At 45.4% G+C, this 26,603-nt stretch overlaps 1 protein-coding gene across 12 annotated transcripts in view; it reads left to right on the top strand.

Annotated features, from left to right (window-relative positions):
* Positions 1 to 26,603, top strand: part of LOC143372918 (uncharacterized) — a 315,074-nt gene that overhangs the window by 225,011 nt on the left and 63,460 nt on the right. For all 12 annotated transcript variants that reach the window (XM_076819559.1, XM_076819556.1, XM_076819560.1 and 9 more), the window contains exon 4: positions 15,381 to 15,427. In XM_076819559.1, the coding sequence (XP_076675674.1) occupies positions 15,381 to 15,427 (47 nt within the window). The remainder of the gene's footprint in view (positions 1 to 15,380; positions 15,428 to 26,603) is intronic.

Here is a 26,603-nt window from a genome sequence, read left to right as displayed (position 1 = left end):
CGACGGAATCTTAGGAGGCTAAAAGAAACGGAAGCGCCGCGACGAAGACGCTCGTGCTTGCCTTTTTACGATGCATGGTGCTCCCTGGGGGACGGCGATTAATTTTCAAGAACTTGGGACGAGATGGAAGTCATGGTAGAGCAAAAACAGACATCCTATGCATTGGTAGATCAATTTTATTCTAGTATGTAAACTTTCTGGTTACTGGATACACTTACATATGTATGTACATGAATATCGGACTCATCGAAAATTCGAAATATTGACGTGGGGTTAGATTATTATTAACAGAGGGCGTTGGTCCTCTTAATTCTTCAATTTGGTACATTTTTAAGAATAACACAAATGTTTACGGAGAAATTAGAAGGAGAAGTATGTGAGATCGCTGGCATCCTTCATTGACATTCTTCGTCTTACTACTGTCACCCTCATTTCCCTGAAAAAAGGGAAGCTGAATTTCAGAAGCCTTATTCCACATTCTCCACTAATTTTTTAGAAAGAATTCTTTTTCTCTCAATTCTACCACCAATAACGAACCACTCTTCGTAACTTCCATGGGAATTGCACCCTCTAAGATCTTAAAAACACCTCACAAAACGTCCTCGGGATGTCCATAACTCGTTCTCCCCAAACAGTGTCGCCAGAGGGATGATAAAGATCGTGGATCCCGCAACGTATGGCTCAGAAACGATATCGAAACCAGCGATAAAATCTCGTCGACGGTTATCAGGATTCAATGGCGGCCGTAGACCGTGCACCCAGCCGAAAAATTGCACGATTTTGCGCGCTACGACTGACACACTGTACAGTTCCTCCTCCAGAGCGGCGCGATAATGATATTCAACGGCGTCGTCGGTTTTACGAGCGATTATCGCCGCGGAATCCGTCCCCGACGGAACACTCGGCCAGAGGGAAGGATATCGCTAAAGAAGCCAAGATTTGGCGGTGGCGCCGGACCCGCGGCGGGCATAAAGGGAATCGCGCCATCATCGTAAACCGACTAACCAACCCCCTTTCCACCGTCGCCCTTCAAAGAGAGGAGAAAAGCGGCGTCGAGGAGAGGGCTCGAAGCAGCTCCACGTAAACTATCCGGCAACCGACTCTGATCGCACCCACTTCTCCATCATCCTCTCATCTCCGCTAACGCAGAAGTGCCGTTATAGCCGTGGCAGAATCTGTACAGGCTGGCGCAGAAATAGGTGCTTTAACTTTCGCACCGTATTCTACGCAATAACTTAAGGGGTAATGCCACTCTAGAGCCCGAAAAAGCAAGCTGATTTTGAGAATATTTCATGCGAAAACAGTGAATGGAATAGAAAATCTGTTTGAAGGCCTTTATTGTGCATACCTTGAAGTATGATCACAATTTTTGTTTAATTTTTGTAATGCGAAATGGCGGCGCCACGGCTCAACAAAAAAGCTTCTTCTGAAAAACGGTGTCCCGCGGCCGGAAAGATTTCTCCTTCAATTTTTGACCTAGAACGAAAAACCAAATCTTTTTGAGTTCTATATGAGATTATCTCGGGATACACGAGGAAATTAAAATTTTCTGAATCAGCTTGTATTTAATAGAAGCAGCGCTTTCAGTGCATCCTCTTCGTGCTCTTTTGCTATTCACTGGTGCTCCTGCACCAGGATTGCATTCAACGAATTCTCCTTGCAGTAAACTCTTAGCATCTTGCTCGATCACTTTGCATCTTTGAGTTCAGTAGTTGCTGCAGTTAGATGGTTCGGTATTTAGGTTTTGTTCAGTGGTAATAGAGAATTATTAATTGGGATTATTTCGTGGTTATTGGCAAAGGGATTGAGTACTACAATTTTAATCCATTATCAGTCGCTTTGCTTTCACGTATGCAAGAGATTATGACTTAGGTCTACTATCGTGTGTAAGTTTACAAATTCAATCCAACTTTAAGTACCTATATGAATTCCAAAATTTTTAATTCTCAGGATTTAGGATGTGATAATTTCGCACGTGAATAATCAAACATTATATCTCGGTTTTCATCGCTGGCCGCGTCTTCCACCATGCCCCGCTACCCATCCCTCAGTCTTTGTGTATGTATTCTGCATTGCGTGCCAAACACGGGCGTCCTTGTACAGCATATCAGCGGGCAGTCAATCTTACTTCGACCGCGATAGCAATAGGGTCTCTATGGACGAAGTAGCGTTACGATTAAAATTCTGCGCCATCAAATTTTACTATCGCGTTGCGGTTTTATTAAGGTGCAAATCCACGATGAGACAAAAGTATCGTGTCTCGCATGAGACTTTAATCTCCATTATTATTCTTTTATTTCCATTATTTACATTTTGTTGTCGCTGATATTTATGTGTCATTATAGAGAAGTCTCATATAAAATCTCATCGTGGATTCGCACCTTTAGAACACAGACAAATAGCTTTGTCATTTCTATTGCTCGCGATCGATACAGTTTACCTGAACACGTATTTCTCCGCGTCTTGTGCATGTGAGTGTGTATCCAATGGACAATGAACCAGTGCTTGATGGAAGTTGAACGTGCATAGGATGGAGCTTCAGAATCCAGCAGGTAGTGTAGAACATCTTTGATTTGTTTCATATTGGGATTTTGCATATTCTGCATATTTTGATTTTTCCTGTAACTTGAAGAAACTTTATAAAAATATACTGTAATACATAAATTGTGCTGATGCGTAATGTTTTCATATTGACTAGTGCTCTCGGTTAGGTAATTTATTAGAATTATAAGAGAGGAGAATTTGTATCACAGTGATAGCGTTCGATTGCATATTTTACACGGGGAATATTTCACCCTATGTATCTGTACCCCTTTTGAATTCACCCTCGCGAACGATCGCTACTTTCCACCTCCACTCGATAGGATGCAAACACCTTTGTTCCTTCGAATTTTTCACACACCCTTCTCTCTTCCTCCCCATACGTTTCCCATTCCATCGTCTACCCTCTTGGTACTTGTGCACCGGGTCGGGCCAAGGCTAAGAGTTTTCCTCAGTTTCCACACATGTTCCGCTGGTATCAGCGGTCCCGGTGGAAGGATTTGCAAGTTAAATGGCATAAACGAACACTCGAAGAAGATATTCTTCGCCTGTCCCTTTCTTTTATTTGGAAACTTCGAAATCTTCAGGGGGTGAGAACCGCTGAAAAACCGTAGTCATTCGTATTTTTCAGCTTCGCGTAGGATACTTGAAATGAAATTTAACATTTCTGCTAATCTGTAATGTGACGTTTAGAAAATTCAAATCGAGGACTCTAATTTCGCGTCGCAATTTTATCAGCAAGTTTTGTACACGTACACGAGTTCGAGGCACACTGTGGTGGCAGTAATGGCTCCTTCGCGACGCGTGTGCCTACTAATTTATTTCCCTATGAATATCCGAAAAGGCACCCTTTCCTTCCCGCGAAAACCAAGGCTGTTGTCTTGCAGCGCCAGTGGGCGTCGTATGACCGGGACATTAAGACATTGTTCCCGTGATTTACGGTCTGATTTGCATTCACGTGCCAACCGTATATCATGCATACACTGTGAACTAAGCTTTCTGCCGGTTACGTTACCCCTTCGCTGGAATCTACTTTCGCCCGCTCGAAGACACCCGCGATGGGGGCAAGAATTTTGATATGTAATTCCATTCTCTTCCGAACACAGTATTGCTCCCTGTCTTTAAGTACGCTAAAAAAAGAGCTTCAGTTCTCGCGTATCGATCTCAAGTACGCCCTCGATATCGTCTTCATCCAAGATCCCACGATCGAGACAGGAGAGCAGACAGTGCGTACTCGAAGAATATTAGCGTAGGCTCGTCTCGAGCTTGCCAGAGACACCGAAGCCAACATGTTCTACTCACGTGCCTCACACGCAGACCCGCGCCGTACAAAGCTCGTACAGACACCAGCACGAACACGCGTGCAGTTATAGGGTAGCTCACGTGCGAACGAGGCATCCTTTGCCAGGAGCTGAACAGCCACTGATGAACTTGAGTCATCGATCATCCAATTAGCCGGGCGATCAATCATCCCGCTGCCATTTGCCCCGAACCTGGCTGGGGCCCTCGAACCCGACGGATGCCTACAAGCACGGTCCAGCATCCTTTCAACATACCCCGACGTGTTCGACCCCAACACGCCGAATCCCTAATCAACCCTTTTCAACGCGCGCAGTTTCGGCTGAAACGCGCTAACCTCCCGCCTCGCGGCTCGCCAGCTTTTCCCTCTCGTTTCGCCAATTCCGACGATCAATATTCGAAGAAATACTGATCCCACGGCAAGCATTAATCGCGTGTTATAGAGCGTAGGCGGATGTCGCGAGATTCGATTAAGTAGCTTCCTTGGGGCGAGTGTTTTGACGGGAAGATCGGTTGCTTCGGAAGGGGTAGTTAGAATCTGGCGCGACACTTGAGCCTGGCGCACTTGGTGGGTTTTTTTTTTAAATAGTTTTTTTGTGAAGTTTAGTCGATTTATTTATTATTAATGGTATTCCACAGCGTGTAGTGTGTTTGGACATTGTTCTGGGTGAGTTTTGCGGATGAATTTTGGCGCAGGTACTTGCATAGCCAAGTGGTGCAGTTTTTAGTGTTTTAAAGGTATCTGCTGTTTGATTGTTCTGAATCGTAAGCTTGCAAACTGTATGATGTCTTTAGTAAATTGAAATACGAGAAACTTTGACGAAATGACGTAAGCATTTGATAGACGTATGCAATGCATCGTAGTATCATGCCACACGAAGGGATTATCCAGAAACTGTAGATAGGGAAGACCGGGGTTGGTAGGTCAATTTTTTAGTTTTTGATTTTTTATAAATTATGTGGAAGAAATATCATTAAACCGGTTGGTATATTTGATAGGGCATACATTTGGCTATCTGATTAAATTATTATAGTTGACTCAATGTGACAACAATTAAGGTATTTTAATGTTCTTTTAACACCTTACATGCTGGTCAACCAGCCCCATGATCGGGGTTGGTTGACTTACTGTATGGGGTAGGTTGACTATAGGTACAATCAGTTAAGTAAAAAAAACACAATGCCACAAGAGTTGTTTCATTATAAAATATTACTATCTTTCTTTCATATTTTAATAATAAACTGATACATAGTAAAATTGAAACAAAAAATAAAAATCGCTTTCTGAATAAGAAAATAACAATTTAAACCTTATTAACGTTATTAGTCAACCAGCCCCGACCGATAATTCTGACTTAAATAATCTATATAACCTTCAATAATAATCAAAAATACCATGTCAATATATCGTTTAATAAACAAACTTTAAAATAGTCCCTTAACATTTATTCTATTTTAATTAATGGGGCGTGAAAAAATAAAATCTTTAAGATAAAATACTTACTTAGTCAATTTTTCAACAAACGCTGATAACTATTAAAAAATGTGCGGTCGCGGGGTCGGACATAAATGCATGGCATAGTAGAAGTGACTTCTTTCTACAGTGAATCTTTCCGCAGTAGAGCATATGTCGGTGCAAAGTTATTAACAATTAGTCAACCTACCCCTTGAGCCTACCAGCCCCGGTCTCCCCTAGTACCAAACATCAGCCACCTCAAGAATCAATTAAAAATCAGCAATTTACAGTAGTAGCGACACGTACAAGCGATATCCACGTTAAGCATACTCGAACCCTCGACGAAGTTTCCCATCAGAAATCAGAACAACCTCTGCATTCGCGTGTATCAGCGTCGGCCCCTCAGACATCCTCTCGAATATACCGAAATACTTCGATCGTAGTCGCTCACGAAGAAATGTGACCGTGAGCCGGAGCATATTAACGACTCGCGACACGCGACGGTGAGCACGTCGAAACGGTGTCTTGGCTTTCGTCTGGAACTGATAGCCTCCTCCTTTCACCCCTTCGGGGCTTCGTTAAGCACGACGTTAGCACGTTTTCCGCGTAAACGCCGAGCGCTCGCTCGCTGCCGTCTACCAGCCGAGGGGGGCGGAGGGGGGCAAGGTGTTTGATATATAACCCGATATATCGGATAATAATGCGCGATATGACGCGTGAGTTGTTAATTCGCGCGTCCCGTCCGCTGCACATGACGCGAGAGTTCGCAGACTCCGCGGCAGCTTGGAGCCCCATCCTGGCCCACGTATTCTTCGCTTTCTGATCCTTCCGCGCGAATTCACGCCAATGGGGAGACCCCTACGGCTGGAACAAAAAAAAATGGAGAGAGAGAGCAGGGGAAAAAAATTAGCGGCAAATCGACCGCGTCGACGAGCACTTGACCCTGAGGATATTGCTCTCTTCGGAGGGCGATTAAATTCGGAATCCACTTTGTTATGGAGACGGGGAGATGATTTTTTAATGGGGCCCTTTGAAGAACTCTTCGTGGTACGCTCGGTGTTGGGTGGGTACTCGCTCCGTTGTATAGGATTCCATAGAAGTCACTTGTCAGGTTTATTCTGAGCAGTTGGAATGACGTTTGATTGATCAGATTTATTAGTAACAGGTTGCATGTTTCAGTTTTGTTCTTCTGAACACATGTTTTCGTTAAAGGAAGAAGGTTCTTAAGGGGAATCTCAGATGCTATTATATTCGGGAAAGATTTTATTTCCTGACTTTAAACTAGGACAGTGGCTAATGTTAGGGAATAAGTCTTGCAAATAGCTTGCATCTGAAGTGACCGAAAGTATATTCGAAATAGGAGGAACAGCTGTCGATTCTCAAAACTATGTTCGCGCACTGTGACTTCCCTTATCTTGATCGTGATTCAGTAATCGACAGAAGCAGATTTAGTCTTCTGAAGTCTAATTCTGATACCTTCCATTATACGTTTCTAAGAATCCTTTTCCCTGGGCCATTGTCACATATCACCTATCCCCAAATTCCACGAGATGGCATGCTAAAAAATCTAAAATAATTGCTCTGAAAATAATTGTATAAGAAAAATGAAGCCAATTGATTTCATGCAAACTCGTGTACATAAACTTGTAATTTTCGAATACTTTAAATAATTTCCATCTGCAACTAATACGCTGGGTTTCGAACGACGAAACCCAATCGAAAGTTACGTGTGCCCTAAATGAAACTGTTTATTCACTGTACTTAAAGTTACCGGCGAACTTGAACAGCAATTTTGTGTCAAAACCCTTTTCCGCGGCTGGCGAAAGCGATCATCGACGAAGCTAAGGCAATCCTTTACGTCTGGGCGCCATGTTTAATTTATGTTGATGGATCTTTACATTTCAAATTGGCTACTTAGGCTCCATTATTTTAAAGGCGGACCAACCACCAACGGTGCACCGACTTACGGTGCCCTTCAGGAATCGGTTGCTTCGCCTAACAGCGACGACGCTGTCTGCACTCTTCTTCTCGATTTATATCTATTTCCATAATTTCCTCTTAGCTGATAATTCGCAACCCCCAGCGACGCGTTCCGCCACCCCTCGGTCTACCGAGACTCCCGGCGTCGAAACGCCAGAACGAAATGGAACTTGAAGCTTCCGCCTCCGTCTTTCTCCACTACGACACCGTTTACTCTTATTTGTTCAGCATTCTGATTTGAATTTCAGCAAAGGTGTCTCGCTTTGAGGTTGAAGTAGAAATACTCCTCGAAATAAGTTCATTAATTAAGTACATCAGTAGACGTGCCACTGAATTAGTAAGCTCCCAAAACGTAGAAAGTTTTAAAAGAATACCATGCTTCGCGAAACCCACCCCACTTCTCAATCACGTATTATTCACATCCCCCGCGTGTTCTTTCACCACCAAAGTGCTCTGTGCCCGTGAAAATTTCCCATCTGTCGAAGACGCGCTGAAAGATGTTCCTACTTCCCTCTCAGGATTCTCCGAAATTAATCGAAATTAAACAAAAGAAATCTGAATCCGATTCATGGAAGCTGCAGCTTTCATCTTCCATTTCGCTTCACTGACGCTTCGATGCCGTTACCCCGCGAAGAGGATTCTTTAATGAGTGGAAGCTCCGTATGCGCCCCCGAGTACTTAAGTTCTTACGCTTAGGAAAATATTTCCTAGAGAGAAACGGCAACGGTAGCATCGCCGGCAAACCTTCCTTTCGCTCGGCGGAAGACAGCGCAGAAGGAAGCCAAGGGTGGCGCGGGACCTCCCGCCAAGCGCTAAGCCGATAGGCCGGGAATCTATGGAGTGGGCGCGGGAACGAAAACCTAAGTGTCGGGCGGAAAACGTCTCTTTAATGCTCTTAACGTCGTCACGCTACTTCTCCGCTCCTCCTATCCACCTTCACTCGACCGCCCACATAGCGCCGCTTCCTGCCGCGCAGGATAAATACCTGTCAACGTTCAAATTACGTCCTGCGCGGGAGTCCCTTGCCTCGTTGCCCCCTCGCTGTTCCTACAATCTGATCCAAGAGGAATCGAAGCGTTTTAGAGTGAATCGAGGGAAGCTTTAGTCAATCTTTTCGTGGCTGTTTGATATCGAAATGAAGGGTGAAGATAATTTAAAGGTCCGGTAAAGTAGCCAGATTAAAGTAAAAGGATATATATTTTTTTTTCACGGTCTCCATATATGTCTTTCATCCACAAAGTTTTAAATATCTCATTTGGGGTACCTCACTCTGTGTACACGTAGAGATATTCCTGGAAAAAGAAATGTTTCGAGGAAAGTTCTTTCGCAGAACCTAGTATGAGATTAGAGAATGTAGATTGTCGCGAGAAGGATCGCAGTCCAACGTTGATCGGTGGGTGAGCTTCCTCCCCAGAAAGAGGAGGGTTCGGCGAACGCGTGCAGAGCCTTCGACGAGGCGGTCCCTCGGCAACGGTGGTCCGTGTCACTGCGTGCCCCTGACAGCCAGCAATTAACAGCCGCGGACTCTCGCCTCTCGTCGCCGACGCAACGGTAGCGTCGCGCTAGAACGTCGTACTAGACGCCCCCGTTAAATAATTGTCCTCCCCCGTCGGCCGGTTAAGACACCAGATTCACCCCACGCTCTTGTTTTCTACCTTTCTGCTCTGACGCTCCCTCCTCCGATTCCTCTTTTTCGAACCCCCCGCTAGTTCCTGCACGCCAGTCAATAACAGACCTCGATTTCGACGACCCGCTTTTCCGATTATTCCTGATTTATTCCTGGCCCCGTGCGCCACGTCACTCTACCCCGTACTTCATTATTTACTACCAATGAAAGCTCGTGCAGCTAGCATCCGTTTTAAACGCGTCTTGAATTCGGCTGCTCCTTTCGGGGTCACTCGCGGATGGCATTAGAAACCTGGTTCTTTTAGCGATTCGTTTGAATGGCATATAGGTGAGGTTAATAATAGTCTATACTATTTTATGGAAGTTGTATGAGATTTTCAAATTTTGTGTTGTTGGGAATTAGTGCATGTAGACAAGTTATGATTCATCGACTTCTCGATTGCATAGCCAGCTCCAAATATATTTCCCAATTTATTCAAAATTCCTGGGGGCATAGTGGCATGCAAAACAACCTATCGATTCTGGAATCCAGCGTTCAGAGGGGAAAGGGCAGCATCTCGGAAAGATGTGACACCCCAGGGACACCATTAATGTAACTGTCGGTACATTAGCTCATCGAATTAAAAAAGCAGCGCCCTCGACTCTGCCCGTTTCCTTCGGTTTCCTCTCCGCGGGGGGTGGTCCTTATCGATCCATCTCAATTACGGAAGAATCGGGTAGCGTGGCATCGAGTGGCAGCCAGCCTACACGAGGTGTCTGTGACAATGGTGTTTAAGATGACTACCACCCTGATTCAACCCCCATCCTCACACTCCAGCAAGGAGTGAGGGAGGCAGACGGTGCGCCCTGACCCAGGGCAGAGAGAAAAATCGTCGTTAGACAAATGGGATGTTTTATCTGGCATTACGTCTTTTTATTTGAGCGCCGATTACGGCTCCGGGAAGACTCGCTCCACTTTTGAAGGGTAAACCGCCCCTGTCTTCCCCCGTTCCACCAAGATTGAGGTAAAACGATTTGTAGACTCGCGACACGGCCAAATTATCAGGGATTTTTCTCCTGCGGGGCGAGGATAATACGAAACATCCATTTAAATACGTAAATAAACGCTGGTGATATTAGGATTACCAGGGATGTCATTAATATTCTCCAGCAATTTATGAAGCAATGTTTCGATGTTTTTATATTGATAAATGGTCACTTGGACTTTTCACAAAAAAACTACTTTCACTACTTCCTCGTAGACACAAAAATACTTCAGAATAAGAACATCAAATCTCGTGCAAAAATTGCATAATTAATTTCAGTAGCTTTCCACTGTATTCGTTTCCTGCGAAATTGCTGTCAAAAACCTCTCTAAAAAGGCCGTTGATCGTCGCGAGTACTTTCAGGGCCCATTAATTCGCGTATCATGCATTTGCAACAACAAAGTCCTGCAGCTCGAAGTCGCGTGTAATTCGGGTAGGTACGGGGGGTTGTCCGGTTTGGCGACGAGGTGAAAAACGAATAAACGAACGAGCGCGGTTCCCCAGCTCCAGCTCGCACGGTCATCCTAACCTCGTTAACCGACGGTAGACCGTTTGCACGGTAATCGTACGCAAAGGGGATGAGCAGAGGTGAAAGCGGGCGAGAGGGAAAAAGAAAGGAAGCGGAAGAGGCGCGGACCGAGAGGGGGTGAGAACGGTAGTGGGGGAGGGGGAAGTTAGGCTTCGCAGCTCTCTCCACGTCCAGGGCTCTTATGCGCTGTTTAACTTATCCATTTAAAACTCAAACATGCGAAACAATTAATTAGTAATTAACGCTAGCCGGTCGTAGATGAAGGAGTGAAAGAGAGGAAGAGTGGAGGTACGATGGGGCGTTCGCCTCTGGGGTGTCTGCGCCGCCCCCAAAGAAGGGTACAGAGCGGGCGTAGGAGGCTCTTGCAGAGGCAAGAAACTTTAAAGTTCGGAACTTTAGTTCTGCTGTTAGCTTCTAATTAGCGGACAAACAGTTAACCTCCAGATACAGCAACGCCAACTCGCCGTTGCCTGCAGGAAAGATATTCTAAGCCTCCTCGTGCAGGTCAAGTCGTTCTCGATCGTTACCTTGCACTTCCTGGGTCGATTGTAAGGGACCCGTGAATATCAGCTTCCTTGAGAATCTTCATGCGTTTTCTCTTGTCAACCTCTCCTGGTATCAAATCATGCGGTAGCAGGTTTACACGATATTGCTCTGGGATTAGTTGCTTAACTGAAAAGTGGAGTTCTTCGCAAGGTGATAAGTATGCTCCAAAATTATTGGCTAAGATACAGTCCACGAATTCAACCAGCAACCCTGCAAATATTTCCAATTACGAAAGAACACATGAAACTTCCCTTGCCCCCTGTTTGCTTAATCTGCCCGCGCGTCAAGGCCATCGCTACAGTTTTTGCTTAATTAAAATGCAACCCACGGTCACCTGATTTATCCGCGACCAAGCTCGAGCTCAATACTTTCCCCGGCGGTATCCTTCCAGCAATTACCACCGCGGATTTTAATTTCGAATTCTTGGGCCGTCCACGCGCGGATAAATCGCTGGTCATTACCAGTGTCCCCATCTCCCTCATTCAGCGTTCTGGCTCGCTCTGTCCTCCACTCCTTAACTCTTCTACCTACCAGATTGCCTGTCAGTCCGTTCTCAAATCACTCAGGCACGGCGTTGCGCGGGAGAATGTCGATCGACCGCGACGTGCAACGCAGGCAAGCCTCGCTCCGTGAAACGACAAACGCACTCCCAGCGATGGTTTTGCACGGGAAGGGCACACCGGTTGTACCCTGTGCCGGGGCGCGGTGGGGCCGGCGGCGTCGAGAGTTAGGTCATCGATGTGGTGTGAGGGTTTCAATATGCTTCGACAGTAGTTACGATACCCACCCTGGACCAGCCATAGATCGGAGTGGATGCAGAAGCAGACGGGGGACGGTGGCGCGGCAAGGGTGGCGAGAGAGGCGAGGTGGGAGGACTATCGTGCTGCGGTATCGGTCGCCTTGGTTATTTAGGAAACCATATCAAAGTTTGAGTTGGCTGGTTGCCGGCAGCGCGCAACCCTCCTATCGTGGCCTCCGCTTCTGGACAATGAGATCTCTTCCGGCCTCGTCGAGGTCGCCCTTGACGTTCGTTACCGGACCGAATAACGGCATCTAGAGCCATGAAAATGCTGGAGCATTGAATCTGTGAAGTGGCCGACCGAGGAAAGACGTCGTCCGCGATAGATCAATCGTTCATTATGCGCTGAATGACTGGTCCGCGGCTGTTCATGAACGAATATCGGGTGGGCCTTTTACGAAGATGGTACGTTTCGACGCGGTGTTTTGAAAAGTTAACGAATCGATTTTTTAAAAAATATTTTGCGTTAGTAAATAGAATTCGAAGAATTTCATAATGAAATGAGATGACTCGTCGCCATTTAGTCATCAATTTCATCGGTGCACGATAAACCGCGGTGCCACGAAAATCAGCCAGGAATTAGTCGACGTTGCAGTAATTAGCGGGAAAAATCTCGTAAGCTCGACGCGTTGCGACAGGAAGTCGTGGAGAGAAGCGACAAGGGTGGTCCGTTCTACTTCTAGCTCCCCGGCTAGAGAGCCGCGAGTTCTTCGTGGAAGGGTCGAGAGATTTAATTAAGGCAGAGCGACGGACAGAAAGACGAGAGTCGTTGCGTCGTGTAAACTCCGGGCTCGTCCGTCTCCCCGTTCTTCCTGTCGTAGCCCCGGGAACGAGGCAAGTCGTTCCTTCTTCTTGCCATTCTGGAAGATCTCTCGAAAACTCGTGAGAACGCTGCACACGTCTACGACCGTGGATTCTGTTCTGCCGAGCGTGTGCGTCAAAGTTCGTCAGGCAACCCTCCAGATACGGGGGAGGGAGGTGGAGCAGAAGTTTCGTCCGACAGGGTCCTGTTTCTCTGCTCGACGTTACACGAACAAGGCCCGTTTCGCCGGGCTTGCTTCACCTGCGGAGAATCACTCGCAGCGCAACAGTGATTGCCAAGGAACTTTGGCTTTGTCCACGCTTACCTGAGAAATTGACTGTTTTTTTTTGGGGGGGAAATCAGAAGCAGTGGCTTAGATAGAAATATAATTATAAGTCCAGTGCGTACTGAACAGAGATAATGATTTCTGAACTGCTTGACGAACTTTGTATAGGTTCATAGGTACGCTCCATCTGCTTCAAATCTTTATTTAGTTTCCTGTGTACTTTTGATTCCTCTTGAGCCCTGCTTCTCGTTCACCTTACTTCCTAGGAAAGTCTAGGCAACACGATTCGTACACCCTAATTTCGATCGCTCAACGATATCCTCACGAATGACTGATCAGCTGAGATGCTCCCCGACGCGAGATAATTACCCCAACACCGCGGGAACCTGCCCCAGCACGACGCGTCACTGTTCCTTCGCGTATTCGTATTCGTTATACTTCCGTCCAGTTCTGTGGACTCGTTCCTCCCGAGGGCTGAGTCTCGGGTATAGCTCGCAGCATAATCTGTTCCGCGGTCGCGGTTTCAGCGTCAATAATTCGCAAAGGCTGCGGGGCAGCCTCTAACCGACTGATTTCACGCATCTGGCGTTTGGTGGTTTAGTCTGGCCGGTTACACGGCGAGAGCGACGGTGAAAGACGGCGACGGTTACGTGGGAGAGCGTGGGACACACTTACGTAGAACAAGACGATAGGAGGATGGAGAGAGAGGGAGAGAGAGAGAGAGAGAGAGAGAGAGAGAGGGAGTGTGCGGGCAGTCCCTGCCTCGCCGTCGTGGTGGTCCCGTGATCAATATTCCTTACCCCCTTTGCCTTGGCTTACCCCTCCGGCGCGGCACGGGTGCCCCTTACCTCGTGAAAACCCTCCTCCTTCTACCCTCGCCCACATCCTCCCACCTCCCTTCGGGGGAGAACCCCGGGAGAAACCCCTGAAACCCCTCTCGCACCCTCGTCTTAATTAGGAGTCTGAATCTGCGGCGGACACGCGTATAAGGGTAGGCTGGTGGAGATCGTAGAGCGGCGGGAGGGGTGTAGGTGGGTGTAGAGGCAGGGGCAAAGCCAGACGAGCGTCGTGTCCGAAACATTATTCTCAACTTTGGTGTACGATCGTCGAGCGTCACGGCCGTCGGACGACCCTTTTTATTATTCCCCGAAAATAAACGCATTTGCGCATCCATGCCCCTCTCGCGAGGCGGCTCGCCTCTACAAGCCTCGCCTCGCCTCGAGCTCGACTTGTCCCGTCCCTCGTTCTGGCCGAAAGAACTTCGCCTTGCTCTCGCCGTGTAATTAGCCGTTATTCACGGGAAGGCGAGCTTCAATTCGGATATACTAGCATGCACGAGAAACTTTCGACTGCACATGGTAAAAGAAAAACACTGGTGGCTTGAATAAAGGCAACAGCATAGCTACGAGCAACGCTCCGTCGTGCTTCATCGTGTCCTCTCTTGGTCACCAACGTACACGGTTTCTGTTAGACGTTACTTCGACCTGCGTGGGTCACTACACCTAACGAACCGCATTGAAAACTTCTGCCGCTTACCAATTTGCTTCCGACTAATTTCCCCCCCCCCCGCTGCACCATCCGCGTTCGCGAAAGTCTCGAGCAACCTTCGTTCGCCTCGGCCAGCACGTCCACGGGTCCCGTCAACAATCAGCGTTCTTTATTTTTGCGCCACTTTCGCGCCGCTGAAGTTTCTTCGTTAACCGCGGATAGGCGAGCCGCGGCGTAACGATCCGGCGGAGAGGAAATTGCTGGACGTCCGATTCGATCGTCTTGGCTAGATCAAACCCGGGGAGGGGTATGATCGCGATAACGTCGGGATAATTAATTATCGCTGGAGGGTCGGAAAGTTTTAAAGAAGTTGCAACGCATAGAAATGCTCGCTCACTCTGGTATCTCCTCGAATCTTTCGCCCGTAAACGTATTTACATGCATGGTACATACGGTTGGAGTACATAGGGGGGTAGGTGAGGCTGAAGCGAGAGGATATTGGGGTTAGGCCATTCATTAGATTACGGGAATTCGGTGGTGCCCGTTGAGGGGTGGAAGAGAGGAGAAGATTGGGGGGGTGAAGATGCGGGACTGGATGCAGGATAGAGGATTAACCTCTGCGTGCATTGGCGGCACGAAGCAGAGCAACGAGGAAGAGTGTTCGAGGAAAAATTCCTGTAAAGATACAAGGAAGATTACCTCTGTTTTTACAGGTGAACAATACTTTCGTTGGGTGCCATTAACTGGCTACTCTTTATGGGGAAATGATTTGGAAATATTTTAATCTCCTTTCGAAAGTTTAGGCTGACGTGCATTGCAATGCAAATGTTAGGACTCCGTGAGCGACACTGATATTTTATAATGATTATGTGAATGGAACTTGATCGGATTCTGCATTAAAGCAAATGACATCACTGTGCTGATTTATATAGTTATATTTATTGATTCGTACTTAAAAATTATACCGAGACCTGGTTCTAACATATTTTTCTTTCTGTTACAGAGTCGGCCCTCGCGAGGCGGGACTATCCCCGCCAAATCATGAACAAGGTAAGTGAGAAAAACTCGACTCACTCGGTAGTTTAATCGATAGAAAACGAAACACTCGATGGCCGAAATTGGTGCAAGGCTTCTCGAGCAGCGTATTTACCTTCCGTGTGAGGTGAGTTGCGCACGGTTACCGCCTCGATCGGCGATTTGCACCTTCCATCAGCGGTTCTAGCGAGTCAGTTACTAGGGAAGATCGATCCAACACCTTTAATCGGTTCTCATGCAACATGCCTCGGTCATTGCGTGTTCCGTGCTTTTGCTTGCTATTACCTCGGTGGCCTGTGCCAAGCAATCAACAACTCTTCCATGAGTGAAAATCCATTGATAGAGCCGTAACAGCGCTCGACGACCCATATCGCGTACGGTTGTTGAAGCACGGTAGAACTTATGCAAAATGTTTCACTAACAGTTCTATATTCGGTTACGGCTTAAGGCACTCCGAAGAGAGCAATCTCCTAAACTATCGCGTCCCTCGAATCTGATCGAAAACCTAGTGCCTATAGACACCTAGGCTTACCACTGAAGCCTAACAATAGCTCAAATATTACTGTTCCACGTTGGAACGCAACGACGTCTTATCGTTCAGCCTTAAAAGCAGAAGCCCTGTACGCAATATCAAGCGGGCGCTGCACAAGCAGGAGATTAACAGAAAACTTTACGAGTCCATCGTTTTCGAAGTTGCTGGGTATAACTAAAATCAGAGGGGGAAAGTTTTTAACTTTGTTGCGCGCTTAGAAGTCGGTAACGCTATAACCTAGGGGGGGTTCACAGGGAGCCGTTCACGCCCGCCCTGGTGCACGTATTTTGCGCGTGTTTCTGTGTGCGTCGGTTACGCTTATCTACCTGGAATGTGTATGTATAACCCGAGCCTCATTTGTAGGCCCTTTATGCGCCGTCTGCCTTTCCTCATTATGCATTGCACATGAGAAAACTTGCTTGGAATCTCTCTCCTTCTCCCTCGCTCCAGCGCTGTCTGGCTCTCTTCTGCTGCTCCCATTCGACGATGGAGAGGGGGTGTTGATCCCTTCAACCCCCGCCGTTGCCCCTCGCGTCTCTGTGCCCCAGCGACTGGTAGTTCTGCTTCTTTATAAACTTTTAATGACGGCAAAGCCTAATCGAGAGAACGAGCGAGGAGCACACCAAGGCCTCTCATCGCGAAACCTATCCAAGAAAATCAACGTCGAATCTTGATTTTCGATACACGCGGGCGGACGGCCCAAGTCTGCTCTAACGACGATTTGGTTCGTGGTATAACGAACGTGGTACTCGATAATTATTCTTGGTACCTACTGAGTGTTGATAGTCTCGAAAGTGAGGGTATGGTCAGAAACAGAGTGCCTACTCACTCCCTGTATTTGTTAGAGTTATAGGAAGACGAATAATTAAATTGGTAGTAATTTATTTCAAGCCGGGAATCCACAGGGAAGCTAAGCTAAGCTATGCTATGCGATGCTATGTTTTAGCTTAGTTTTTGATGGAAACGATTCTATAAAAATGTATGAAGCTAATTTCTTTAAAACGTAGCATGACATAACATAGCATAGCATAGCATAGCATAGCATAGCATAGCATAGCATAGCATAGCATAGCATAGCATAGCATAGCATAGCATAGCATAGCATAGCATAGCATAGCATAGCATAGCATAGCATAGCATAGCATAGCATAGCATAGCATAGCAAAGCATAGCAAAGCATAGCATAGCATAGCATAGCATAGCATAGCATAACATAGCATAGCATAGCATAGCATAGCATAGCATAGCATAGCTTAGCTTAGCTTCCCGGTGGATTCCCGGCTTGACAAGTTAGGTTTCCTTATATTAATCATGAAGTTGATCAACACTTTTCTGAATGAAGATTTTTAAGGGGGGAATTGTATTTTATGGGCTAATTTCCGATGAATCGAATCGCTAGTCTCTTAAAAAAAAAAACAATTTTGCTATGTTTTTAGCCCCCAAAATAGGATTCCTCCTTTAACATAGGAGAATTTGATCCAAGTTACACGTAGACTCGTCTATGCGAGCACCAGGCGACAAATAAGATACCCTTTCCTCGATTCAAAAGTGCGCTGAAGCGGTTTCGATTTGCAACAAATCATTCAGCGTTCACGCCCGGCTGCCCGCCCTGTTAAATTAAACTTCTACCGAGAACTTCCTTCTACACCCGCCGTTCCGAAGGCATGCGTATTTCCAATATATAGCCAACAGTTTGTACCAGCGAACTGCTTTCTCGAAGTTGCTCGCGCAAACCTTCTCGTGAAGGGGGTTGGCTGTTTGCTATGGCCCCTCGTTAAGGACGAAGTAAAATTAACATGTCTCGAGGTACGTTTTTGTGCACCTTAATGCCAATTAATTTAGTTGCGAGTAGTATCCATCTGTTAGAAATACCGAGAGCCTTGAACTTTATGATAATCCATTTAAGAAAATTATTTCCTTCAAACTAGATGCTTCCTTTTCCAAAGGGTACCCTTCGAAAGCAATGAAATCGAAAGGCATTTGAATGAAGCTTGTATGAATTTAAAAATTTGTGTGGTGTGATATTTATAACACAGTTCGACAGCCATCTGGAAAAATGTCTGCTGCATCTCGTGGAATAGTCAGATTTCCTGCTAGACCCTTAGTTTTGGAAATAAATTGAAATATATCTTCAAAAATGGGTGCATTTCGGGTGTTTTTTTCCCTTTGATCGATGTTTAAACATATATAAATATTCATAATGCAATAATAACTTATATCGTTTCGACACAAAAGATGTTCAAAGTTGAAAATTTGCAATTTTTTCAAAATCGAATTTCTCAATAACTGAGGGTGATGGCGACAAACGGTTTGCGGATTCGTTTTCAGGGGACGAAAAGCTATAAGAAACAGGTATTGAATGTTACAAGTCCTAAAATAAAGTCAAATTTTGTCGAACTGTGTAATTAATAGAAACTTGAGTTTTATTTCTTGCTACAGGATCGACTAACACACTAGGCTAGACGAACTGCAGTCCCTTTTTACCCTTAAAAAATGGGGGATCCCAGAATCGTTCAAACCATCGACTCCTAAAACACAATCAAACTAACCCTTAGTTACTTCTTCCCCATACCTGGGTGCGTACGCTCTTCTCTGGTTCCATGTGCATTGCTCCTAATCATTGTTTACGATTTCTATAGGACCTACGAATAAGAATTCATCTTACTAGGACTTAGTAAATACTAAATACAATCTACAAGTTGGATAATTTCAAAGACTGAAATTCTACATTGATATTCGTCAAAGTAGGTCGCGTTGGAGCAGCGGTTAAAAACGGAATGCTGGGGGATAAAGTGTTCGCGGCTCCATTTAGTGGCGGCACTCTTTCATAAAGGGCCTTAATAAAAATCCCAATCTAAACAAGCTTAATTTACGTCCGCCACATAATTACCTACCCCCGAGGCCACGACCCGCCTTCGCTCGGCCCCTGTTCCTTTTTCTCCTCTGGCGTTAGCAGGCCACTTCTGGTGCACCGCGAGAGGAAAGAGTCCTCTCCCGTGGCGGGGAGAGGCGAAAGAGGCGCGTGGAGGGCTCTCTGAAAAATCTAAGAGGCTTAAAGCATTAAAAGGGTTATATAACATTCATTAGCAGCGGGTCAGCCTTTGTGAAATTTCCCTTGGAAGCGGCTGCACCGGCTGGACACACGCCTTTTCACCATTCCATCCACCCCCTCGGCTTCTCTACTCCCAGCTTCACTTGGCCGTCCGTCTCGCTCTTGCTCCTGTTCTCGAGCACGGAGCGGCCGCCCCTCGTCTCCTGGGGGGTGCCGGATAGTCACGTGAGCGGAGTATCGCCCGGCGAAAAGGGGGCGGCTGGATAGAAAGTGGCGGAGAAAGGGGAGAGGGAGGGTCCGTCTCTGATGAAGATGTCGCACACGCCGGGGACCCTGGGCGAGATTACTCGGGTTAGAACCCGTGGACCCTGGTCAGGGCACATGCTAATTGCTTTATTTGACATCAAGAAATAATGTACTGCTGCTGCTGCTGCTGCGGCCATGGCGGCCATCGTGCACGGACCCCACGAGGAAACCAGAAACCCCTCGCGCCTTCTTCGACTCTGCCTCTCTCGCTGGTCCCTACGTATAAATCTTGGACGGGGCCACCTTGGCTACGTACACTCATTAAATGTCCTTAAGTCGCGAATGGAAGTATTATTGGGCCATTCTCGGGATGGTATTTCACGGTTTCCTTCGTCTTCTTGGGCTTTCCTATCGGCGAGGATGGTAACGGGATGGAGGTAGGCCGAGGAGAATTATTGTGCGCCAAGTGTGACACAGGGGCTACCAAGCAAATAGATATACACAATGTTCCCCCGATTTTTATATACCTTACAGTGCAGTGGGACTGTTTGGGTTTTATCCTACATTGTGTAATTTGGGTTACAGGTGTCTGAGACGTGATTAATGCGTGGCTTATGTAAGTCACTTTGTTACAAATTTCCAAGGTTTACAAATTCTGTACAGACTTGCTACCTGCAAATGAAGCACTTGTAAGAAAGAGTATCGTTTTGTGATACAAGTGACTTGCACAAAGCAAGCATTAGATAATGGAGATGAAGCATATAGAACTATCTACTACTTATTCCAAATTATTCGCTATCAGAGCTCGGGTTTCTTTTGCCATACACTATAAATAAACCTAAAAGCGTTTGCATCTGGAGCACATCGGTTCACGACAGTACGTGAGTCGCCTGGTCACCAAGAAAAAGGGTCCACTTACCTCGGACCTAATAACCCTTAGTTGAACCAATAACCGTTTCTCGAAGTTACATATGGTGGAGTTTGTATTCGAAATCGGACGTATACAGGGGGTTGGTCGTAGCTTCTAACGCGGGGCACGCGCCTTTCTCGTAAATATGCCTCTTTGGTTGCTCGAGTGCCGTTGCTTCGCGAAAGGGGGCAGAGGAACAGAGCGCTAGGGTCGGCTTCGACATCGCCAAGGGTGCATTTCATCTTCGAGCGCGTCAGCTCGGAGACCGATCGGTCGTATGCTCGATGTCGGATCATCCATCTTTTATCGAATCGAACCTGATGGTCAGACCCATGCTTTTCCGCGCAACTTTTGCTCCTGCACACTCGTTTCCCTGCCAGCTGTGCTTGATAACAGTGATCATGCTTGAACAACACGCATACCTTATTAGCGTGGTAAGGAAAGCCACCTGTTTTATATAATCAAATTTATGTAGTTATTTACACGTGGCAAATCTCTTTGTTGCTAACATTCCTGAATTATTCAACGATCAGGGGTGATCACATGATTCCTCTATCATTCATTGCAAAGAGAAATGTTGAATTAGATATTTGCCATGTTCCTCTGAAGTATTCATTTTAAGTTATCTAACAATTTTCTTATATGATTATAATAATTTTCTTATACCTATAAGAAATTTATTGACATTGATTGTCTAATGACAATCTTCCTAAGCTTAGGTCAGCAAATAATACACTAACTCACGATGAGGGAGCACAACTACTTCCTCAATACGTTATCGGAGATACCCTCGATAGGGATGACAGCAGAAATTCTCGCGCACTTGCAGAGGCCATTTTCGTCGTCGTAGCACGAGATTACTTTGAAAGTTCGCCAGGCGCGTAAATATTTCAACACGCGAAAATATAACAAGATTCTAGCGATATATCTTTCATCGGGGCAAGTGGTCAGCTGTCCGTTTCCACGTTCAATTTTTATGATTAAAGTTTTCGCCCGGCCTGCACGCGTGTGCTCGTCGATAGCGTATCCGTGTTTATCAATATTAATCCGGAACTTGTCATCCCCGACACGTGAGACCACTTACTCGAGATTTCAAGTTCGACTCGTGCGTGCACACGACAAATTTTCTTGCAGAATCCTGCAATTTATACCGAGCAGAAATGATTAGGAATATATTATTATGGTGATGAATTACAGAAGCGTACGTTGTTTACAGTAGATATGTAAGTGTACTGGGGATTGGATGATCCATCTCTTGTCGAACAGGGGTCGAACGTTGGACGTCAGAGGCTTACTTCTATACGAACTTCTGCCTTCGAAAGCGTCCATCATGCCTGGACAGAACACGTTCCCCTAGGCAAACATTCGTTAATATTCACCTGTGCCGCGTGATATCGTCAGAGAAAGTTCAAACGTCGATAGACGTGCCGGGAATTTTGTTAACGATTATTGATGCACATTTGATGCGTCTATTATTCAGAGGTGACGTCGTGGCAATACGTCATTACTTGCGCGTTACATCGAATTTGACTTTGCACCTTCTGTAACGGTAACGAAATATTTGGAAGAGCAGGAAGTCAAAATAGAACTAAGGAATGATCTATCATAGAAAGGAATGTTAACGGTTCAAGTGCAGACGTTTAGACGCAACTCTGAATAAGAATCAAAGTTGTAAATCATATAATACAAAAAATTTATAAAAAAAAATTAAACCCGAATTGGAAGAAATAAAAATGCACAAAAAAGTAAAAAATAATTTTGTCCCTTAGTTAATTTACGATTATCCATTTTTTAAGTCAGCGCCTCATCATTTGCACTGTGTAAATATGGTGCCAACTTAAAAAAACTGATAGTCATAGATTAAGTAAGGGAAAAAATTATTTTTTACTTTTTAGTGCATTTTTATGTTTTTAAAATCGGGTTTAATTTTTGTATAAATTTTTTTATTTTTTTACTTTTTAGTTACTTAAGTTATATAACTACATTTATTCTAAAAATATGGTTAGGCCTGCAAAAGAGCTGCTCGTAAAAAAAGAACCGTTTGCTAGAAATGGAAGATTCCAAAATTAAGCGACTTGACAAAGTGAGAATAAGGATGTCTCAAATTCGTTATATGGGGTCTACAACTCAACGCACGGAAGTACTTTAAAATGCGAGAATACATGAAATACAAATTATGTAATGAGGCGAAGTTTGAATTAACCAGTATTGGCAAAGCATTGGCCCAATATTGATGCCGTTTAGAATGGGACCACCGCTCCTTTTCGAATAAAAAAAGATCATCAAAATCGGTCCATATGCTGAAGAGCAATGCGGGGACAATCATAAAAAAAAAATACATACGAGTCGAATCTATAACCTCCTCCTTTTTGAAGTGGGGTAAAAAATAATCCACATTAAACATCCGCCTTCAATGACAAAACCCAAACTTATCGAAATTTAGCTTTAGCGTATCGAATTAGAAGCTCTACTCTCGCGTGGCAAGTGTCAATTCGAAGCATTAATTATAATCACATAAACCCGACTCAGATAGCGAATCTCGAAGAAATTTTTCCCCCAAGAGCGGAAGACAAGCAGCCAGTCGACGAAATGAATGCTCTAAACAGAAATCAGCAAACAGGCGACCGCGTAGAATATACTGTCGATGCGGTCGAGACGATGACCGTGCCGGGTGACACCAGCGAGAACGGGCGTAAAACCGTGAAGCCATGCGAAGAGGAATGGAGGCGGCGAGGGGCTATTTTTGTGGTTAGCAGGGAATAATTTAGGGGCGGATAATACGCGGAGCCCGTGTAATTTAGCCCGCGATACCGACGCCGCTGGCGGTGGAGTGCGTGCTGGTTTTCATACACTCTCCAGAGCGATGCGAGAGGCACGGGCGACGTGTAACCAACGGGGAACCCGAGGGGCTCAGGTGTTTCACCGGATAATAGGCGACATCATCCCCCCGGCCCCGCCAACCCTCCTGCGCTACCGTATCGTCGTCAAACCCTGATCGATGTAATATTCACGCTCGATACGCGTCCCAGCTTCTGTAACTCGCGACGCTTGATGCCTCGTACACTTTCCCTCGAATCTCATCAGCGTGTCCCTTTCACGTCTTCTCCAGTAACGTGTACTTCGTTTCGTCGTGGCGCAAGGGAAACCGCCCTCGGTTGCCATTGTCGGCCTTGGCATCGTCTTCCTGGAAGATCCACCTTAGCGAACGGGGTAACTTGTAGAAATTTCTGATTTTGAGGGGCTGCTGACTTTAACTTGATTTTAGTTCTCATATCTGCGAGGTGACAGCTGAGTTGTGTGGTGCTCTGATATGTCTTAAACGATTAATAGAATTAGAACTTTGACTTTTCGGTATCAGTGAATTTTTGGATTCATTGCACGAAGTGTTTTGTATTTTTAATATGACTTTGATTATGCTTCATTGATTATTTTTCAATACACTCCAGTCGTCAGTCGCCGGTGAACAAGAAAATTCACTTCATTCATTAGAGAATCGAATTCTTTTGGAATACAAGACAGGATCACGAGTTTACTAGTAATACAAGTAGATCCAGACCATCATTAGTCAGACATAGTATAATATAATTCCACAGACGATATAAGCAATTTTAGACTTTAATACATTCAAATCATTCTTCATAATGTCTCACATATTGTACCAAGTATTATCTACGCGTGGCTGACATATGACAGTGCCTAACTACTCGCACCATCTTATGTATGTATTCACTTCACCGCCATCTAGATGAATAAGGGAACAAAATTTTGACGTACACCTTTTGCAAAGTTTATTCCTAATAGACAAACACTTCGTGAAAGCCTACGAAATTCAATGTCACTCGCCTGGGACAGAAGCGGCAGCGGTCCATCCAGGTCGCCAAATAACAAAGACCGCGACGGCATCAACGCCGCTTAAAACCCAGTTACGAGGCCGGTGTCGTTTACACCGGCGGATTTGTGTATTCGTCGCTGGCGGTAAACACTCTCTTTTGTCGGTGGCCGGGAGTTAAGCCGAGGTCTCCCATTAGCGCCGCTGAGAATTACAAAAATAACACTTGTCCCTGGGAGCGGAGCCCCACGCCAGCCTGGCCCCCGGTGTAGTTAAGTAAAATTAAGCTAAAATTTTCGCGTCGAGCCGCGCGCGATGTATATTCAACCCCTTTTCCGTCGAGCTCTCACGGACGGTGGCCAGCCTGGCCAGGGAGACAACCCCTCAACCCCTCGTCCAGCCTCCTTCCATGTACCGGACACTCACTTTCCGCGTATACGTTACACTTCACGCTGCCCCCTTTCTGCCGCGTCGGCATTAAATATTTACCTTTCAATGAATATGCAAATATAATTATTTACGCGCAATTTAGACGTTTTTACGCGCCTCGCGCGTCCGCCCGCCGCCGACAATTTGCCCACGCAGGAGCGACCGTAAAGGACATTCGACGCTGGCCGCCGCGTAAATTCTGCCCTCGCCGTGATCAACGCGTTCATTAATTGCATTGTTCGCGGAGTGTACTCGGCAATTGGGTTACTGGTGCTGCGATTAACCACAATGGTGGTCGAAAGAAACTTTGAAATTGATGCGATGCAATATCTCCATACTCTTCGAGGATGGGATATTGTTGAGCTTGTGTTTTATCGAGGTAAGTGACGGCTGTGAATTCATAAAGAAGGTGATAAAAGGTTTGGGAAAGGGTAGGCACTCTGCAGATTTTAATAAGAGAATGCAAGTGCGGGAAGATTTCTTCTGTACAATTTTTTTCTTATAAAATATTTGACAACTTGGTGACTTAAATTTGAGATTATTTTATCCTAGGATCGTTCCGTACAATACTTTTTGGATGAAAAAAAATGTAACGCTTGCATATCGCCTTCGAGTCACGCTTGACATAGAACGCTGCTATCTCTTTACCGAAATCAACGCGCAAAGGCAACCTGTTATTAAACCTGTCTCTTATGGATCTACCTTTATCTGGCCATCGTTCTTCGTGGGATTAACCTTTAACGTTAATTATCTGCCGGTGTTCGGGGGAAGATGGGGAACGGGCATCAAAGGACCGAGTGTTTAGCTGCAATATCTTTCCAGCGGCTGCACATCGGTGACCAGAAAAGGGGGGTCTAGGGATCCAAAAGAGGGTGAATGGAAGGGGCGGAGGTGGTGATTCGTGGTTGGCGAAGAAACCGTAGAAGCCACCTCTGGCCCTCTTTAAGAACCGTCTACCATCTTTTCCTCTCGTTCTGTCCTCCTCTATCCTCGGCTCATTCAAAGTTACTTGGCCTGATCCTGCAGACGAAATTAAGGAAGTGTGAATACGCCTGCAAATAATCGATACTGACAAACTTGTTTCTCCAATCTCGCCATTGAATATTTTGATTACCCTATTTATCCATAGACGAATGAATGAACGCTTCAAGCTATAATTAGATAACAAGCAAGGGGAACGGGTAGTTACAGTTGGAAAGTTTGCGGTTATTGGAAGCCATCGCACTGGTGATTCTTTTCTGGCTGATAACTGGCTAACGTAGAGCCACAAATACTGCGGGTCAGAAGTTCAGGTAGGTACACTTGAATTGTCTGATTTTCATGGAATAATGATAGCTGCGTGGTTCACTTATTTTAAAGTACATTGAAATGAGCGCCTGTGAAAATCAGATTCAATTCAGTCACAATAGACAATTTTTCTACCGAAGCAATTAATCTACTTAGAAAAGGGGAACGTTTTAATTCACTCTGTAATACCGTAGGGGAGACCCGGGGCTAAATGACTAATTTTTAACATTTCTAATTTTTATAAACAGACCGTTGGTATTTTGTTGACTTGTTGCACACCAAAAGTTTACAAATTTCATTAGATATACAGTATTAATTTTTAAAATTGTTTTAATTTAGTCTAGGTCGTAGTTTTTATTATATTTAGATTAGTGAGACGAATAAGTCAACAAACCCCGGCTGTGGGGTTAGTTGACTTGATATTTAAATACTTTTCAGTTTTAATCCTTTGCCTGCGAAAGGCGTATATATACTCAGTCAATTCCACCAATATAGTATAAGAAAAGCGTACATATATATCCTACGACCAACAATTATTTTTAATTTTTTTTCACTCCTTCACACTTTTATTTTTTTTATTAAGTATCATAGTGTTAGATACTGTAATTATTTTCTACTTGTTTGTTATGGTCTATTTGGAAGGCCTGAGAGTTTGAAGGGAGGATAGGGTGTAAAACTGTTAGGGGTGAGTTTGGAGGGATTTGTGGTGGGGGAAGCGGATTTGAGCAGCTAAACTCTTTGCCTCGACTGCATCTTGAGGATAAAAAGTGTAATTTGTAGTGGTATTCCTATGCTTAGTCAAGTAACCCCGTCCGACATTGTCAACATGTTAAGGGTCGTACGTACAAAACCTCCACGTACCGGATAAAATAAAATACCCTAAATTATAGTCAACGTTTCCACAAA

Source organism: Andrena cerasifolii, chromosome 9 (assembly GCF_050908995.1).
Source record: "Andrena cerasifolii isolate SP2316 chromosome 9, iyAndCera1_principal, whole genome shotgun sequence".
NCBI classification, from domain to species: domain Eukaryota; kingdom Metazoa; phylum Arthropoda; class Insecta; order Hymenoptera; family Andrenidae; genus Andrena; species Andrena cerasifolii.
Note: the sequence above shows the minus strand (reverse complement) of the source record. Positions and strands in the feature narration are given on the sequence as shown.